At 39.2% G+C, this 16,344-nt stretch overlaps 1 protein-coding gene across 1 annotated transcript in view; it reads left to right on the forward strand.

The window, feature by feature from the left end:
* The window catches only part of Cdc20b (cell division cycle 20B), a 59,553-nt gene that overhangs the window by 32,661 nt on the left and 10,548 nt on the right, over nucleotides 1–16,344 (forward strand). Inside the window, 5 exon segments of the mRNA XM_074077882.1 lie at nucleotides 7,395–7,511; nucleotides 12,114–12,254; nucleotides 12,257–12,303; nucleotides 13,183–13,283; nucleotides 15,437–15,662. Of these exon segments, the coding sequence (XP_073933983.1) occupies nucleotides 7,395–7,511; nucleotides 12,114–12,254; nucleotides 12,257–12,303; nucleotides 13,183–13,283; nucleotides 15,437–15,662 (632 nt within the window).

Here is a 16,344-nt window from a genome sequence, read left to right on the forward strand (position 1 = left end):
TTTCCTAAAACTTGTGCTGTTTTAGAAATAAGACTAGGGTAAAGAACTTAGTTCTCCTTTGCTGGGATAAATTCAGTATAAAGATTTTACTCAAAACTTATTTTTATCTCCCTACAACTCCATTGTGCCTGGTACTATTGAGTTAAAAGAGTCATTTAACTCAGCAAAAAGAACAATGCTGGACTTACCCCTGTTAGAATAGCCATCATTAGCAACACCACCAAAAACAGATGTTGGCGAGGATGCGGGGAAAAAGGAACCCTCTTACACTGTTGGTGGGAATGTAGACTAGTACAACCACTCTGGAAAAAAATCTGGAGGCTACTTAAAAAGCTAGACATTGATCTACCATTTGATCCAGCAATACCACTCTTGGGGATATACCCAAAAGACTGTGACACAGGTTACTCCAGAGGCACCTGCACACCCATGTTTATTGTGGCACTATTTACAATAGCCAAGTTATGGAAACAGCCAAGATGCCCCACCACTGACGAATGGATTAAGAAAATGTGGTATCTATACACAATGGAATTTTATGCAGCCATGAAGAAGAACGAAACGTTATCATTCGCTAGTAAACGGATGGAACTGGAGAACATCATTCTGAGTGAGGTTAGCCTGGCCCAAAAGACGAACAATTGTATGTTCTCCTTCATATGTGGACATTAGATCAAGGGCAAACACAACAATGGGATTGGACTTTGAGCACATGATAAAAGCAAGAGCACACAAGGGAGGGGTGAGGATAGGTAAGACACCTAAAAAGTTAGCTAGCATTTGTTGCCCTTAACGCAGAGAAACTAAAGCAGATACCTTAAAAGCAACTGAGGCCAATAGGAAAAGGGGACCAGGAACTAGAGAAAAGGTGAGATCAAAAAGAATTAACTTAGAAGGTAACACACACGCACAGGAAATTAATGTGTGTCAACTCCCTGTATAGCTATCCTTATCTCAACCAGCAAAAACCCTTGTTCCTTCCTATTATTGCTTCTACTCTCTCTACAACAAAATTAGAAATAAGGGCAAAATAGTTTCTGCTGGGTATTGAGGGGGTGGAGGGGGGAGAGGGAGGGCGCAGAGTGGGTGTTAAGGGAGGGGGTGGGGGCAGTGGGGAGAAATGACCCAAGCCTTGTATGCACATATGAATAATAATAAAAAAAAGACCACTGACTGTCTACTGGAAAGGCATATTGCATTGGAAAAAGAAGGTACTGATGTTTGTGATTGCATCCCACGAGGGGAGCTTTGTAGAACTCACAAGTGCCTGCTCTAAGCTTAAAACACACATCACATCTCTTCTGGTTAGATCATGGGAAATCAATAGCTTTGGAAATCAGGGTTATACATTCTGTCCTCTGGGAAAATAAATGCTGAGTGTCTGCTGGAAAAAAAAAAAAGAACAATGCTGGAGGTATCACAATACCCAACTTCAAACTATATTATAAAGCAGTAACAATAAAAACAGCATGGTACTGGCACAAAAACAGACATGAAGACCAGTGGAACAGAATAGAGGACCCGGATATGAAGCCACACAACTATAACCAACTTATCTTTGACAAAGGCACTAAAAATATATGATGGAGAAAAGACAGCTTCTTCAACAAAAACTGCTGGGAAAACTGGTTAGCAGTCTGCAAAACTGCTAACGGATCTGGTTAGCAGTCTGCTAACTGCACGGATCTGAAACTAGATCCGTGTTTATCACCCTATATAAGTATAAACTCAAAATGGATCCAGGACCTTAATATCAGACCACAAACTCTAAAGTTGGTAAAGGAAAGAGTAGGAAATACTCTGGAATTAGTAGGTATAGGTAAGAACTTTCTCAATGGAACCCCAGCAGCACAGCAACTAAGAGATAGCATAGATAAATAGGACTTCATAAAACTAAAAAGCTTCTGCTCATCAAAAGAAATGGTCTCTAAACTGAAGAGAACACCCACAGAGTGGGAGAAAATATTTGCCAGCTACGCATCAGAAAGGACTGGTAACCAGGATATATAGGGAACTCAAAACATTGTATGCATATATGAATAAAAGAAAAAAAAAGTGTCATTTAAAAAATTTATTCAGAGAATAAGCATCTGGCTTCTTCTGAGGGGTGTGTGTGTGTATGTGTGTGTGTGTGTCTGTCTGTGTGTACCTGGTTATGCAGGGTGTTCATGTGTTTGGGAAATCTGACAGCCTTTCAGCCAACCCACCTCACTCTTAACCTTCTCTGTGTCTGGAGCCCTGACCCCTTTGGGGGTTTTTGCAAGACAATCAGCTTACCTCATCACTGTCCCCCTCTGTAGTACTTGTAGGGTAGTTTCTGATGTTCTTGGTCAGCTATCAGTCATTTATCCACTTTCCAGAACATTCTTCTAATCTGTTGTCTACTGCTGTATTCACTCCCATCTTCTTTTTCTTGTGTCTTTACACTTTAAAACAGTCATTTGTTGTCACTTTAATAAGGTTGGAAATCAGAGGCAAAGGACATAAACTTCAGTAGCAATCTCTCTGACTGGATCTGCAAGTCTGTTGCATCTGCTTTAGATAACAGCACTAAGGAGACATTTGAAGACCAGGGTGTTGGAGGAAGAGACTAATTGAGAGGTCCTTGGGATATTCTATATAGCCGCTATTATTGATTCTTTAAAAAATTTAAAGTAACCTACCTCCACTGGGACAAGTTTCACCCAGGTGCTGTGTATGTGAGGTATTTCTTCATGCCTCCTCTGTATCTGATAAGATTCTGAAATCACATGGTAGGCAGCCCCTGTGGCATTCCAGTGTACCTATTGGGCCCCAAGCTGGAAGGGGCCTTTGTGAGTGGTGTTGAGAGTATACCTGGGCAGGTCTACAGCCATGCAGTTGGGGAGATAATTACCTGTGGAAATTTCTAGAAGGTTCTTGGCCCAAAGTCCTTTTACCCTGAGCCCCACATGTGTTCCTTGTTACTTTCTCTTTCAACCTTGGGAGTCTTTGTGTGATTCCTGGGATTGTTATCATGGTTGTAAAATAACAGATTGTGAACCTGAATTCTGTGTGAGAGACTTGTTGAGAGAACCAGTGGTTGATTAATTAACATTAAGGAAACTTGTTTGCTGCTTTTCTCTCTGGGATAAGGTCTGGTAAATAAATCTATGGGGTTCTTTGAGAAGGCTTCAAATACAAATGTGAACAGAGAGATCTCCTCAATGCTGACATATACTTCTGTTCTTGTGTTCTCCAGTTTCTCATTAAAGTTTTGGACATTTTCTTTTAAGTATTATATATTACGCACATAATACATAAATTTACCTTCTAGAACTTTGTGCACATTTACTCTTTAAGCCTCTGTTTCCCAGTGGTAAAATGGGGCAAAAATGAAGTTATTTATGTAAAAATGGGCACAAAAAGTTTCAGGCCCTCTAGTTTTTGTTTTGAGGGTCAGAAATATACAGTAGAGATGAGAAAATGAATCTTATCTTTTTCTTAGAATATTTTTTTAAAAGCAAAATAAAATATATGGAAGTATGTCTTCCCTCAGTTCTCCTTTTTTTCTTCTCTTCTTCCATCTCCTCCTCTTTCTTCTTTTTGTTCTTACTCTTCTTCATCTTCCTTTTTTTTTTCTGTGCTGAGGATTGAGTCCAGGGCCTTGTACATGCTAGGTAAGTGCCCTACCACAGAGATACCAGTCCTCTCATCTTCTTTTGGTCTGACCAGTAATAAGTTTGTGTTTCTGTGAGATGCTGAATATTTGATTTAGAACTAAAAGATATGTTCTTTGAAGCCTGAGAGAATGTATCTACATTATTCTGATATTTTAGATTATATATCATACATAAATAGATATTTAAATATGTAACTTACTCATGTATGCATAATATATATAAGTATATGTGTTATATTTTATGTAACTACACTGTATATACCTGTAAGTGTATGTTACATTACATGTTCTATATACATACCTATTATCTTTTAGAATAGTTTTAGATTCACAGCAAGATTGAGCAGAAGTAGAGTTGCCAGTTTATCCTCTGCACACCCACCACCTCCCCCAATGTCAACCATCTCATACCAGATTGGTACATTTGTTGTACTATATAAACCTACACTGAGACTTCATTACTACCCCAAATCCATAGTTTACATTAGAGCTCATTCTTCTTGTTGTATATTCTGTGGGTTTTGGCAAATGTATAATGGCATGTATCCACCATTACAGTGTAACACAAAATAGTTTCACTGCCTCTAAAGTCATCTGTTCTCTGTCTATTCGTCCCTCCATCTCCCTTCTCCTGGCAACCTTTTTATTATATCCACACTTCTTCTTTTTCCATAATTTCATAACATTTGTAGCCTTTTCAGGTTGGCTTCTTTCACATCCATTTCAGTTTCTTCTATGCCTTTTAATGTCTTGATGGCTCATTTGTCTTCATTGCTGAATAATGTTCTATGGCATAGTTTATCCATTCACCTGCTGATGGATATCTTGGTTGTTTCTAAGTTTTGGCAATTTTGGAGAAATCTTCTGTAAACACCCATGTACAGATTTTTGTGTAGACATCAATTTTCAGTTCATTTGACTAAATAACAAGGAGCATAATTGCTGGATTGTGTGGTAAGAGTATATTTAATTTTCCAAGAAAGTGTCAAAGTGACATCTGAAGTGGATGTACCATTTTGTATTCTTACCAGCAGTGAATGAGACTTCCTGCTGCCCCACATCCTCACCAGCATTTTGATTTTGCCCATTCTATTAGGTGTGTAGTGTTCTCTTCACTGCTTTAGCTTGCAATTCTCTGAGAACATACCCTTTTTTTAATTCACATGTGCATACATTATTTGGGTCATTTCTCCCCCCTGCCCCCCTCCCCCACCCTCTCACCCCTTCCCCCCTCAGTTCCAGGCAGGTCTTGCTCTGCCTTTATCACTAATTTTGTTGAAGAAAGGAGACAAGCTTAATAAGGAAGACGAAGTGTTTTTGTTAGTTGAGTTGAGGATAGCTATACAGAAATATTCCTAGCACTGCTTTCGTGTACACGTATTATGACCCATGTTGATTCATCTCTAACTGATCTTTACCCTGGTTACTGATCCCCTTCTCATGATAACCTCTGTCGCTTTAACGTTTCTGTATTACCTCCTCTGGAGTGGGGACATCAAACGCTTTCATGTTTTGGGTTTTCTACCTATTTCTATATCACCCAAATGTGCTCTCCCCTTACCATGTGATCCAAGTCCAACCACATTGCTGCATTTGCCCTAGATCTAAAGTTCGCATATGAGGGAGAACATATGATTTTTGGTCTTCTGAACTTGGCTGACCTCACTCAGAATGATGGAGAACATACCTTGTTGAGCATCTTTTCATATTGTCTATAGATCTTCTTTGTCAAGATCTTCACCCATTTTTAATGTGAGTGTTCATTTTTTTTTCTCGTTCAATTTTAGGAGTCTATAAGTTTCTTTGTATATTTTGGAAAGCCGTCCTTTATCAAATACATCTTTTGCAAATATTTTCTTCCAGCCTATGGCTTGCTTTCCATTCTTGTGCCTTTTACAGAGTAGAAATTTTAAATTTTAATGAGGACCAGTTTATAAATTATTTATTTCATAGGTTGTGCCTTTAGTGTTGCATCTAAAAATTATTGCTAAACCCAACTTCATCTAGATTTTCTCCTCTGTTATTTTCTAGGAGATTTACAGTTTCAGTCTATGCCCCGTTTTGAGTTAATTTTTATGAACAGTGTAAGGTCTGTGTCTAGACTTTTTACAGTTTTGGCACCATTGTTGCAGGGATTATCTTTTCTCTGTTGTATTGCCTTTGCTTCTCTATCAATAATTTGTTGACTGTATTTGTTTGGGTCTCTTCCTAGGCTTGTTTATTCTCTTGCCAATACCATACTGTCTTAATTAGTGTAGCTTCTTAATAAGTCTTGAAGTTGGGTAGTGCGAGTTTTTTCATTTTGTTCTTTGATTTCAATATTGTGTTGGTTATTTTGTGTCTTCATAGCTCCATATAACCTTTAGAATTAATTTATCAACATTAATAAAATAAGGTTCTGGGTTTTCATTGGGATTGCTTTGAAGCTATAGATTGGGAAGAACTGACATCATAATAATAGAATTTCTTATCCTTAGATGTACCAATATTTCTCCAGGAATTTAGATCTTCTTTGATTTCTCTCATCAGAGGTTCCTAGTTTTCCCCATATGGATCTTGTGCATATTTTTGGGGGTTAATACCTATCTATTTTATTTTTTGGAGACTGGTATAAATGACATTTATTTTTAATTTCAAATTCTAATTGTTGATTTTCTTCTAGTCTGTGGCTTGCTTTTCATTCTCTTGAAGTGTTTTTTATAGAGCAGAAGTTTTAAATTTTAATGAATTCCAGCTTGTAAATTATTTGTAGGAATACGATTGACTTTTATATATTACCTTTATATCCTCATCACTCATTAGTTCCAGGGGCTTTTTTGGTGGTGTTGACGATTTTTTCCTCCATGGTGATGGTGGGGATGGAGCTCAGGGGCTTGAGCATGCTAAGCAAGTGTTCTTCCACTGAGCTACGTCCCCTGCCCTTTTGTTGAGTCTTTGGGCACTGATTTCTTTAGTAGCAGGCCTGAATATTTCCCATAACCTTGCACTCCTCCTCACAAGTGCAGGTGCTCATCTCTAACACCAAGGCAGGAATTTATGAGTAACAAGTTGACTTCTTGGTATAGCATTGTGAATGTCTCTTGCTCTTATCAGAAGTCATTTGGTCACAGAGACCACAAGTCACCTGACTTGCCTTGGTTCATGTTGATTATATGTTTGGTTTGGTCACAAGCTGAGTGGTTGGAGATGAAAAGACAGTAGTGGTCTGAGGTTTGGATTTAGTAGAGTCGTTTGGTGAGAACTTAAAAGAAGAACAAAAAATATCTGACCACAGATAGACATGGGTAAAGTTAGCCCAAAGTAGTAACTGTGTGCTCTGGTACAGAAATAGTAAGAGAAAAGGTTAAAATTAATGAATCTACCAATACTTACTGATAAGGATTGAGAGTAGGGCTTAGGTCTACTAGGTAAGCATAGGTATGATGCAAAATTCACTTTGGTTTTAAAATTTCAAATGACAGAATAAATATTCAAAGCATGATGTGGTATCTTTGTGTACTTCCCATAAGACCTGTCATCTACGTTTAAGTCTGATACTCATGCACTTTTCATTAAACACTGCCAATGAGTAATTTTCAATATTCTTGTTTAAAGTAACACTGAAGTCCTGTTTATTTCCTTTCTTCCTCTATTCTTTGTACTAAAATTCTACTATGATGACTGCTTTCTTTTTCACTCTATAATCTCTTAACACTCATGTTAAACATGGCATTTTCAGGATCATAGAGATGTGCAAACTCTTTGCTTCTTGTAGGCTGCTGAGGTGGAGTTAGAGATGAAGCCTTCCCTCTTAGAAGGTGCAGTGATATCAACTATCCCACCTGCCAACCTGAGGTGAAGATTCATCTTACTGGTTTTCAAAATGACTACTGTAAGTTACTGTTTAGATTGTGGGTTGAGAAGTTGAAATGAAAAAATGCATCAGTGTTCTGGCATAAACTTGAAATTTAATTCTCAATGAAACAGATGGTCCTGTGTCTCATGTCCACACACTATACCATGCAACTAGGGTTCATGTAGTTAGTTTTTCCTTGTGCAATTTCCACGTTCAGGAATGGGCATTGGTGGTGGGGCGTGAGCATTGTTACTTATAAATACATTTTTGTTTTATCGTATTAGATTGAACTGTATTAATGTTGGCCTGTTCTTATGCATATATTTTAAACATGGGCAGATCTAGTTAGGCAAACCACAGCAGGTGTGCTGGATCAGTGCCTCACTTGTAACCTAGTTAGGAAGACAGCACTAACTCACATGATGCCAACAGGCCAGGGGAGGATGTTAACAGTGAGTTATGGAGCTCAGTGAGCTCTAGAGTTGTCCAGAAAGACTCTGGATACTCTGACTTAAGCTGGGTCTTGAAAGATGGGTGGGAATTGTAAGGATGGAGGGGGACAGAGAGCATTTTTGGTATTGGGGACAGAGAGCATTTTTGTATTGCGAACAGCATGGGCAAAGCCAGAATGTTGGCAATTACTGATAGTTATAAAGGCAGTGAGGAGGGCACATTAGGGACTGGTGTATTGGTAGATGGATACACATCACAGAGAAATTCAAAATTCAGGTGTAGAAATTTAAATTTGTTTTGGCAGTTGTTGACCAAGAGAAATAGCAAAGGAAAGTTCATGGCAGAATACATTTAGTAAGAGAGAGGTGCCAAAGAGTCAGGGCCTTTTTTCCCCTTCATTAGTAAAAATACCTGGCAAGAGGGATGAATTAAAGATTATTCCACATTTTTGTTTCTTCTTTTTTGTGGTACTGGGGATTGAACTCAGGACCTCACACTTGCTAGGCAGTGTTCTACCTCTTGAGCCACTTGGCCAACCCGTTTTCTTTTAGTGTTTTTTTTTCAGGTAGGGTCTCATGCTAACTTCATATTCTATTTTGAAACAAGAGAAGGGTGGTGTCACTGGAAAGACGAGTTGGCAGAGGAGTTAGTTCTTGGAGTTACCGTATTAGAGGAGGCAGTGAGATGTGGAGGAGATTTGGGAGAACATTGAAGGATCGCTTTGGGGGCCAGGGGCCAGGGGCCAGTGTGAACTTTCTGAGTGAGGGAGAGAGAAACAGACAGAAGGGGGGCATGTACAGAAAGGAATGAGCAGAAAAAAGCAAAATCACTAAAGAGAGCAATTCTGCACCTACCTACCCCTGGTTTTTGGTGTGTGGTAGTATGAGGATTTGCACTCAGGGTCTTATGCTGTCTAGGCAGGCACCCTTTTCTTTTTGCTTCAGTCGTTTTTTGGATAGGGTCTTGTGCTTTCTTCCTGGGGCTGGACTTGGACTGTGATACGCTGCCTGTACTTCCATGTAGGCAATACAGGTGTGCACTATTGTACCTAGTTTGCTTGTTGAGATGGAATCTCCCTAACTTTTTTGCCAGGGCTGGCCTCAAACTGTCTCCCCCCCCCAAAACCCCTCCTCTGCACACTGCTTTCTGACTGCCAACAACTCTTATAGCTATTTTTCTAAGAGAATTTATTGTCATGACCAACTAAGGAGAATAAATTTTCAAGAAATATTAAAAACACAAGACTCATATTAAAAAGAAACAATTTTTATTCTCACTTTCCTTCAGGTCATAGCTCTATTTATTTCCTCCTCCTTACAGCAAAACTTGTCAAAAAATATTTGTGCTCAGTTTCCTATTTCCTTACATTGTCTTCAGCCTAGTGTAGTTAGTCCCCACTGCCACCCTCTGGTGGTATTGGACTTTGAACTCAGAGCCTTGCATTTGCTAGACAAGCACTCTGCCACTTGAGCCACACCTCTGGCCCTTTTTGCTTTAGGTTATTTTTTGGATAGGCTCTCACTTTTTGCCCTGGACTCTCTGGGATTGCAATCCTCCTACGTAAGCCTGCTGGTATCTGGGATTACAGGGATGAGGCACCATTCCAACCCTTGTAGTTAGGTTTTAGAGCTCACCATTCCATCGATAACTACTTTTCCAAGCATCGCTGCAGAACCCTCTTTGCTAAGTACAACAGTTACTTTTTAGGCCTCACTTGTCTAACCCCAGCATCTGCATTTGAGACAGTTGACCAGTTCCTCCTTAGATCATTTAATATCTTACTCTATTGGGTTATCTCCTACGTACATTTTTTTTTTGATTGACACATAAGGCTCCTAGTTTTATGTTTACTCTTTCCCTGGTCTTTTTTGCTGATTCCTGCTCCTGTTCTGTTTGTTTTCTAAATGTTGGAGTGCCCAAGGATCATTCCTTGGATCTTTTCTTTTCTACTTCTTTGGGTTTCAAGCTATATTGCTTTGTATTGTGGTTTTAGTTGTTGCTCTGGGCATCACAGTGTGATCTAATCTTTCTCAAGTCTACTTAGAGTTACTATGGCAATCTCACACATACGCATGTAAAAATCTCACAGTCACACAGGTCTCTCCAAAGTCCTGTTTTTTAGGTTACTGTAGTGGTCATGGGTTTTACAACTATATCCACTGAAAGCCCTGCCATTGTTATAGCTCTTCCTTCAAAAAGTAAGGTAAAAAGCATTTTAAATTTCCTAAGTGGGAAAATGATCCTTTATATTCACCTAGATGTCTACCAGTTCCTGTGTTCTCCATTCTTCAAGGTCTAAATTTCCTCTGTTCACAATTTTCCTTTAATTTGAAGCACTCCCTTTAGTATTTCTTGCTGATCAGGTCTGTGGGCAAAGGCTTCTTTTAGATTTTTACCTTCCATTTCATGATATTTTTGCTTGATGTAGAACTCCTGGTTGAAAGATTTGCCTTTCAACATTTTAAGGATGTTGTTCTATTGACTTCTATTTTCCTTCCTTTCTGCTGAGGACTCCATGGTCATCTCAGGTGGTTTTCTCCTGGTTCTGAGACTTGGCTCCATTTACGTGGATGTTGGGCCTTTGGATATTGCTTCACAAGTCCTTGGAGTTCCATTAGTTTTTTCCTTCCATGTTCTTTTGATTGATTTTTGTTAACGTATATTCAAGTTCACTGACTCTTTCCTTGTCATTTTCATTTTGCTATTGAACCCACCCAGGAATTTCTCAGACATTGTATTTTTCAGTTTAAAAATTTCCATTTTCTGGTTTCAGAGTTTGGTTACATAGTTTGTTTTCTTTATATAGAAGAAATTATTTTTCTATTTTTCTGCTGAGGGTTTCTGTCTTTTCATTAATTTCTATTGTGTTTTTCTTTACCTCATGAAGAATATAATAGCTGCCTTAGTGTCTTTGATAATTCTTGTATCTATGTTATCCTGGACTTTTCATCTGTTGATTATGTTTTCCTTTTATTTCCAGTAATTTTGAGTGGTGCCCTGACATTGCATGTATTATGCTGTATTCACTCTGGGTCCTGTGGAGAATGTTGATTTTTTTTGTCCTAATTAGATTCATACTTTAAATTTTGTCTTTCCATTGGGGTCTGTGTTTAAAAATCTCAGATCTGTTTCTTAAGTTTTGGCCATGCTAGTTTGGAACTGTCCTTCACATACGTGGATCTGAGTCTGGGCTGAGACGTGAATGGATGTTTCAGATCTGTGCTCAGTTCTTAAAGCCTTTGCTAGGCTACTTGGAGTCTCCCCTGCACTTCTGTGTCCAGGACTTCCCTTCACACTTTGGCCATCTCAGCCTCCTTTCCCTCATTGCTCTGACTAGAAAGATGGGCTCTCTAACAGCGGCGTGGCTTCATGTACTTCCTGTGAGTGGTACCTGCCTCTATGGCAAAGGCACGCAAGGGAAAAGGTGGGAAACTCACCTTTAGGTAGGTTGCTTCACATGTTTTGACTCCCTTACTTAGTTTACCTGCTTTTACTTACTTTCCAGGGTCCAATAAGTAGTGTTTGACCTTTATATTTTGTTCAGAGTTACTAGTTGTTGCTGGTGGGCAGGAAGCACCGTTGGGAGTTTAGGCCACTGTAGTGGGACTGGTGTGCTTCATAGCTTTGTGCTGACATGTGCCAGGCAGGATGAGAAATAAGCTAAAGTACATTTCAGTAAGTGGTCATAAAATGTCTTCTTGCAGCAAGGAGTTCTTATTAATTTAAACTGGAGAATGCTGCTGAGAACTTCTAGGTATCATAAATGAGCCATCCATCTCTTGTTGATAAACTTTACTTTGGTGGTGTTTTTGGTAATAAATGGTGGTGGCAATTCCCATATAGATATCCTAGGCCCAAGGATATCTCCATAATAATTCTGTGCATTTCATTTTTAGTGATTTGTTATTTGAAGTCTGTGTGTACTAATAATGGTAGATGAGTCTTACCAAGTTTTAAAAGTGCTCCAATTAAGTAATGATAAGCACTACTGCTTATTAGACTGTGAGTCTTATATTCTAGTTCTCATTTTTGAACTTCTAAATGATCTGTTTTGATTCATGATTCTATTTTCCAACTGACCACAGGGAAAGTATTACTCTTTCTCCCCTACCTATAAAGTTGTTTATTTGAAAATGTTTTTGTTTGGCTATTTAGTCATCCTAATTTGAAATGCTTTTCTTATAGATCTGAATATCCTAAACTGAAAATTTCAAAATCTTGTTGCTGTCGCCCTTGGGTCTGTTGTATCCATATGGAATGGGAAAAGCCACAATGGGATTGAAAACATTGACTTGAGTTTCACCTGTAATTATCTATCTTCAGTGTCCTGATAAAAGAGGGAGCGTGCCTGGCCGTTGGCGCCAGCGAGGGAGAGTGCAAGTGGTGGGCCCTGTCTTGTCTCATGGTGCCCCGTGCAATGACTGGATAAACAAAATTGACTTTTAATAGCATGGCAGTAGAGAACAGAGAAAGCAGATGAGGTGTGGCTCTTGAAGCTATGGAAGGTAGGGAGAGATTTATTTTTCTGAGTGGCATGTCATGAAGACTTAAGAAACTCTCCTTAGCTCCACCCACAATCTTTCTTTCTGTCATATTCCATATGTTGTTGTTTTTTAAAAAGATCTTTTGTCTCAAACAAAAGTTGTACTTGTAGACTCCCTAGTTTTGGGACTTTGGGGAGAGGAAGATGCCCCTTCCAGTTCTTTCCCACCTGAAGGTGTGATTAGGAGTAGAGGAATGAATTTTTTCCTGACAGGCTCTCTGAAATGAAATAAAGCTTGCATCAATCTATCTAATTTTCATGTATCATTATTATCATTGTTTATTAGCAATAGTATAAATACTATTCATGTGCCTCACCACTTAGGAGATCACAGATGACTCTCAATGCTTTCTGTCAAGGCCATGACATTTCTTCTTACACCAAAGTTGTTATACTCATATGGGTTAGGATATCATCTGCAGCTGGTAGGAAAGGAGTCTCTTAGCAGTCAATTGAATTTCTAACTCATCTGGGGAGCTTTAAAATAAATGCCACTTCCCAGGCTCTACTCCCCCAACTACATCAGAATTGGCAGCATCCACAGTGTTTTACAAACTCACCATGCAGTCAGAGTTGAGAAGGCTGGTTAGAGATAAGGTGCTGAGTTTTCACTTAGTTGATAACAGACTGATTGCATCGAGAGTAATTGGCTAGCAGGCCTTTGAGAAGGCTGTGAAAATGCCAACGCTACATGACTCTGCTTGTTCATTTTTTCAGTTGTGGGACATGGTAACTAAAAAGCAGCTGAGAAATATGCTTGGTCACTTGTCAGTAGTTGGAGCCCTGAGCTGGAATCACTGTATCCTCAGCAGGTAAGAAGCATTTCACTTGAGCCAACTGTGCTTGTGTCACTAGTTGACTGTGGGAGCTCAGTGAACAGAATTATGATATTTAAAACCAAAGCCAAAACCAAGACACAGAACATTAGGATTTTTACCAGTTATGACCCTGCCTTGTCAAGCATTCAAATTTGACCATATGTGTGTACCTGTTTTACCAGTTATGACCCTGCCTTGTCAAGCATTCAAATTTGACCATATGTACCATGGAGGCTATGTATTCAGCACAGGATTCACTAAACTGTTCAGACAAAATGAGGAACTCCTTATAGGCAAAAGGTTTCTCTGGACCAAGAGCAGACCTGCTAAGGGGATATTTTGCTGAAGTCAAGCGTTTATTGTTATTGCTATCAAAACTGTGGCACATGTGAAGCTTTCTGGGGCACATTTCCAATTACAGATGCCCTGAAGTCAGAGTTGGAAGGAACCTCATAGTTGTCCTACTCAGTGGTTCTTAAATTCGAGTGTGTGTCAGAATCACTCGAAAGCCTTCCAGAAACACAGCTCACGGGACTCACTACAGGACTTTCGGATTCATCAGGGGGATCAATAATGTGCATTTCTCATTTCCCACGTAAGACTGATGGCACTTCACACTGAGAACTGTCGATGTGGCTTGCCTGCTAATTTTAACCAGAAAAGTTAAGTGGCTGTTTCTATGATCCTAAAATATTGGTTTAAATATACATTGCTTTTAGCAATAGCCATTCATCTCTATACCATATTTCCTACGGGAGATTTAAATTAGATACTTTTTGAAGCCTTTTACAATTTCTTTAAGTAGGTGAGATTTAAATTTGATATTATAATACTTTGCAATTGTAGGCCAAACTGAAAATCCCGTAGTTGTTGTAGTCAGGTAGTCAGGTTAATCTTTAGTGAAGTTTCTTTTCCAGTTTGCATTGTTAGTTCATTATCCATAAGAAACGTGAAAAGATCCTTTCTTACAATAATAGCAACTATTTTGGAATGCTCTGTGCCAGGCACTGTGCTGTACTTTTTATGTGCACAATCTTGATTTAATCCCTGCAATGACACTATAAGGTGTTTTCTTTTTCCTTTCTTCCCTCCCTCCCTTCCTTCCTCTCTTCCTTCCTTCCTTCCTTCCTTCCTCAAACTGAAGATCTTTCTACTTCAGCCTCTCAAGTGCTGGGGCTATAGGAATGCACCACTACACCTGCTTATAAGATGGTTTCTTATCTCCAATTATTTTCAAATGAGTAAACCAAGACATTAGACTGAAATTACATGGTTAGTAAAGAACAGAGTTAGGATTTGAATCTAGGTATGGGCCCCAAAGCCCATATTGCTAATTAGAATGCTCTCTGGTGTTGTGCCTGAATAGTTTTAATAATATAATACTGGACTTGAGACATTTCATAAGTAATTGTAAGAATTTACTTACTTGTTCTTAAGAGAACATCAGATTATCCCTGAAAGACTATCAGATTATCTTTGAAAAAGTGGTGCAATCTTTATTTGGAGCAAGATCACTGACAGTGAATAGTGACTTTATCCACTGCTTTGAATAATTGTAGTTTGCTTTGATATTGTTAGCTTTCAATTCCTTTCACCTGTTAGTAACAGTGGCAAAGCTAAGAGTGAATCTGTAGGTTAATAGGAATATACTTGCTAGAAAAAGGTAGTAATAGATTACTGTGCCTAACATTTTACATAAATACATCCTAAAACCATTTCACTGCAACCATATGAAATATTCTGAGATCCATAAAAGTAATTGTTTTCCAGGCTGGGTTTGTAAACTGCTTCCTGGAAAAACCTAGCAACCTCTAAATTTATCTTTTCCATGGCTGCCTCCATCATGTTAAAGCCCTTAAAGGCATCCATCAAAGGGTACTTTTTGATTCCAAAAGTGAGACTCTGGCAGACAAATCTATTTCACTTGTGAAGAGAGTCACCCAGGCAGAATACTCCTTATTAGCTCAAGGAATTTCCTCCTGGGTTTGGAAATAGTCCTAAGAGACCTTCAGTCGTTTTACTTTGAACTGTGTTTTCCTCTATGTTTTTATTTTCCTCCATGTTTTCAAATGCTCCTTCATTTGAAGGAGCAGCAGAACTTCATTTTTTTCTTATCATGTGAACCTGCCTCTTTCCCTCCCATGCAGTGGGTCGAGACTGGGACGTGTTTATCATCATGATGTTCGGGTCGCCCAGCATCACGTGGGAACACTTCGTCACAAGCAAGCTGTGTGTGCTCTGAAGTGGTCACCAGATGGCAGGCTGCTTTCCAGTGGCTGTAGTGATGGACTGCTGACAATATGGTCCCACTATCCAGGTGCCTCTGCTCAGGGCCAACCACTGAAAGTCATACCTCAACCCACAGCAGTTAAGGTATGAAATCCAATAGCTGTCAGCTTTCTAAGAGGCCACTACGTGTCCTTCATATGTAAAAAGAAAACCAACCAATATTTTGAGATTTTTCTTCTTCCATGGTTTTTTTAGAGTTTTGCTATCATTCTTCTGAAAAGCAGTGGAATTTATACTCAGCAGGTGTCAGAGTTTTTGATTGTAGGTGACTGAAGTCAAGGTCAAGCTTGAGCTTAACCATAAAGAAAATTTATTTTCTCATGTAACTGTGGAGTCCTGGGTACCTACAGCTGTTTCAAACATTGGCTGGATCTGGGACCTTGAATGATGTCTCCTGATCCCTGCCTTTTGGCTGTTGGTTCTGTTTATCTCTGTTTAGTTCCACTCTTCCTTTAGACTTCATTTTGTGGGCAAGGTGGCTCTTATAGCTTTAGCTTCAGATTTTCCCCAATGGCTCTGGATAAGAAGCCATCTTTCCTACTACTCCAGTGGAAAAGTGCTTGCAAGGACTCTGGGCTGCGTTTGCTTACATTGTTGTGTCTCAATGGGTAATTGTGACCACAGATATGGGCACGTTGATGGGCCTTGGTCACGAGCTCACACCCAAGAAAGGAGACCCATTACAGGAAGAAGGAGAAAGGGTGCTAGAGTTAAACCAACATTCCATCATGATCTCTATAATTGTTTGTTTCTCTGTATTTGAGAT

This window comes from Castor canadensis, chromosome 6 (assembly GCF_047511655.1).
Source record: "Castor canadensis chromosome 6, mCasCan1.hap1v2, whole genome shotgun sequence".
NCBI classification, from domain to species: domain Eukaryota; kingdom Metazoa; phylum Chordata; class Mammalia; order Rodentia; family Castoridae; genus Castor; species Castor canadensis.